The sequence below is a fragment of the Helobdella robusta genome, assembly GCF_000326865.2.
Source record: "Helobdella robusta unplaced genomic scaffold HELROscaffold_3, whole genome shotgun sequence".
In the NCBI taxonomy this organism is placed as follows: Eukaryota; Metazoa; Annelida; class Clitellata; order Rhynchobdellida; family Glossiphoniidae; genus Helobdella; species Helobdella robusta.
Genome location: NW_008704501.1, coordinates 8,497,290 through 8,500,309, shown reverse-complemented (window position 1 = coordinate 8,500,309; position 3,020 = coordinate 8,497,290). Strand labels below are relative to the sequence as shown.

The 3,020-nt window shown below is 33.9% G+C and overlaps 1 protein-coding gene across 1 annotated transcript in view; it reads right to left on the bottom strand.

Moving 5' to 3' along the window:
- HELRODRAFT_106804 (hypothetical protein) overlaps positions 1 to 3,020 on the bottom strand; it is a 3,832-nt gene extending 812 nt beyond the window's left edge. The window contains 8 exon segments of the mRNA XM_009021813.1: positions 178 to 699; positions 1,179 to 1,279; positions 1,356 to 1,465; positions 1,772 to 1,883; positions 1,999 to 2,092; positions 2,174 to 2,349; positions 2,458 to 2,605; positions 2,625 to 3,020. Coding sequence (XP_009020061.1) covers positions 654 to 699; positions 1,179 to 1,279; positions 1,356 to 1,465; positions 1,772 to 1,883; positions 1,999 to 2,092; positions 2,174 to 2,349; positions 2,458 to 2,592 — 774 coding nt within the window. The 5' untranslated portion in view covers positions 2,593 to 2,605; positions 2,625 to 3,020 and the 3' untranslated portion in view covers positions 178 to 653.

The following is a 3,020-nucleotide window of genomic DNA, read 5'->3' as shown; positions in this document are numbered from 1 at the left end:
TTTTATAAACTAAACGTTCACCAAAAAACTTTAGTGAGAAAAATCGAAAAAACGAACTACAAACATATTAACGCCAAACATTCGGTAGAATTTATAGAATATTGTAAAAATATATGTATATATATATATATATATATATATAGAGAGAGAGAGAGAGAGAGAGAGAGAGAAAGAGAAAGAGAGAGATGGAGAGAGAAAGAGGGATAGAGAGAGAAGGAGAGAAATATATGTGCATATATAGTTATAACATACATGATTGTAAAAAAATTGCTCAATTAAGTCTTAGAATCAATAAAATTATGATACATAACAATATAAACGGGCGTGTGTAAATACGTTATATATATATATATATATATATATATGTTATATATATGTTATATATATATATATATATATATATATATATAAGATTACTAAAGCAGACCTATGTTGGCAAGAAATAAAATGCGTTTATTTGTGTGTATGTCTGTTTGTCTGTCTATCTGTGTGCGTGTATATATATGTATATATATATATATATATATATAAAAATTTAGAGATATATATATATATATATATATATAAATTTAGAAAGAGAGAGAGAGAGAGAGAGAGGGGAAAAAAGAGAAAGAGAGAAAGAAAGAGGGAGAGAAATAGGAGAGGGAAGTCTTTCAAGTTGGCTGGTAGAAGACAGTTGAAATGAATTTCTTCTTGTACCTGAAAAGTTCGTGAAAGATTAATTAGGGAAGAAATAATTTGTGAGAGAGAGAAAAACTGAAATGAATGAATGAATGCAGAGAGAGAAAGAGAGAGAGAGAGAGAGAGAGATGGAGAGAGAATGGGTGGAAAATAAAATTCAAATGTGGGTGAATAAACAGCAGAAGGAAGGAAACATGGTAGCGACCAAGTAAATAAGTTACGGTGATGCCGTCAATTGAAATATTTGGATGGCGAATGAATGATTGAATGAATGAATGACTGAATGAATGAATGTATGAAAGAAGAAATGAACGAACTAAATAATGAAGTCGGAATGAAGCAAGGACTGATCGATCGATCGATTGATTGATCGAGCAATGACGTCTAAACTCAATAAATGACGAACGGGCGAATTGATAAACGAGTGAAAGAACAAATGAATGATTGAAGTGAAGAGAGAAAAATGAAACAAAGGAGAATGAATGACTAAAACCCACCTATGCATGGAACTCATGGTGATGACACCTCCCTTGATTGACAGGGCGTACAAATGATTCAACTCTGGCGTCTGTGGAACTGGTAAAATCTCAGGATCGCACTGATGGTGATGATGGTGACGACGATGATGATGATGATGACGACGACGATGATGATGGTGGTTATGACAGACTTACAGGCACAGGTAATTCTTTGTTAAGTGTGATCTGCAGCAGTTGGGGGGGGATTGTGGGTGGCCGGTGGTGCGAACTCATATTTGGGGGCAGCTCCTGGCCAAAGCCAACGTCTGCCAAAAAAAATTTATAACCGATGTAGAGATGGCCTAATTATTGAAGGTGCCGAATTTGAAAGGTTAAAGGTAAATTTCACTCTTCCAAAGTTCAGAATATTAGAGGGGATGAACGTGAAGGGATCCACGCGCGTTTAATGTAGAAATAAGGAAGAAGAAGAATAAACTTTTTTGTATCTTATCACTACAAAGTTTAAAACTACACACCACAAAGTGAAAATGAATAAATAAAAAGCCAATAATTAATTCAACAAAAAAAAAATAAATAAAAAATATTTTAAATTCAAATTGAACATTTCTGACCGAGTTTTTCAGTTGTTTTGTCGTCTGCTTTGAGGGCCCTAAAAATTTCAAAGTCAGACTCCTTGATGATGAGTTGGTTGTTGAATGATTGTCTGCCATTTTCTACATGGGGCTGGTTTGTGGCAAAGTTTATTCACTTATTTATCTATCCATCCATTCAGTCTATCATTCATTCATTCCTTCATTCACATCAGCTAATCAAATTCTATCTTCAACCAATGAAAAACCTCATCTGCATCGATGGTCCACTCTCCATCTACAAGGAACTTGTACTGGTGCTCGCCTACTGGCAGATCAATTATTACCAAAAATTCATCTCCGCTGTTTGGGGAATTGTAATAATAATAATTATAATAAACCCCCATAGCAGCAACAACACTAAAAAAAAATACCCTAGCCAACCAGTTAACAAGAGGAATAATATTAGTCCAGCCATCGAAACTGCCCATGAGCTGAACAGTGTCGGCGGCCTTTGTCCACCTAAAAAGTGTTGGTATCGTGCTGGGTGTCGTCGGGATGTCACTAGACTCTGACAGCCTGTCGGACAATCTCTTTATTCCACATCCATTTTCTGTCAGCTTCAATCATTCAATCAGTCGGTCAGTCATTCGCTCAATCAATCAATCAGTCAATCAAATAATTTAATTTCCCTAAAATTAGAAATGGGGTCCTAAGTAGTATATTACCTTATATCTTGGAGGCTGCCTCCCCATATTGTAATATTCTAACGCTTCTGTGGCTTGTGCTATCGAGTATGTTGTTAAGTCGTCACAGGAGTCTGAGAATGCCTGATCTCTCTGGCTGCCAGACGAATTTCCCATTTTTATTGTTTATTAAGTTTTTTATTGTTTATTTACTTTTACTACTTCTAGACCTCAAGATCACAGCTCGTGTTAAGTTTGCAAAACAATTGACAAATATTTTGGGTAATTATTTTATTTTAATTGCACAAATATAATATACTGTCTATTTTAGTAGCAAATTGACAAATAGTAAATTCTCAAAATTTAAAAAATTAAAAATTAAAATGGATGATACAGTTTTACAGTCAATGAAAATAACGATAAAACTTTAAATAAAACACGGGACATTCAAAAACTTTGCCAGAAATAGGTAACTAAATGTTTGCAAAATCCTAATTCATTACGCCATAGTTCAAAATTCAAAGTTTAATGAAGATTTTGATCAAATTTCAACCAGAGTCCGACTTATTTATAAACGTAAGACAAAAAATAAATTTAGACCAAAA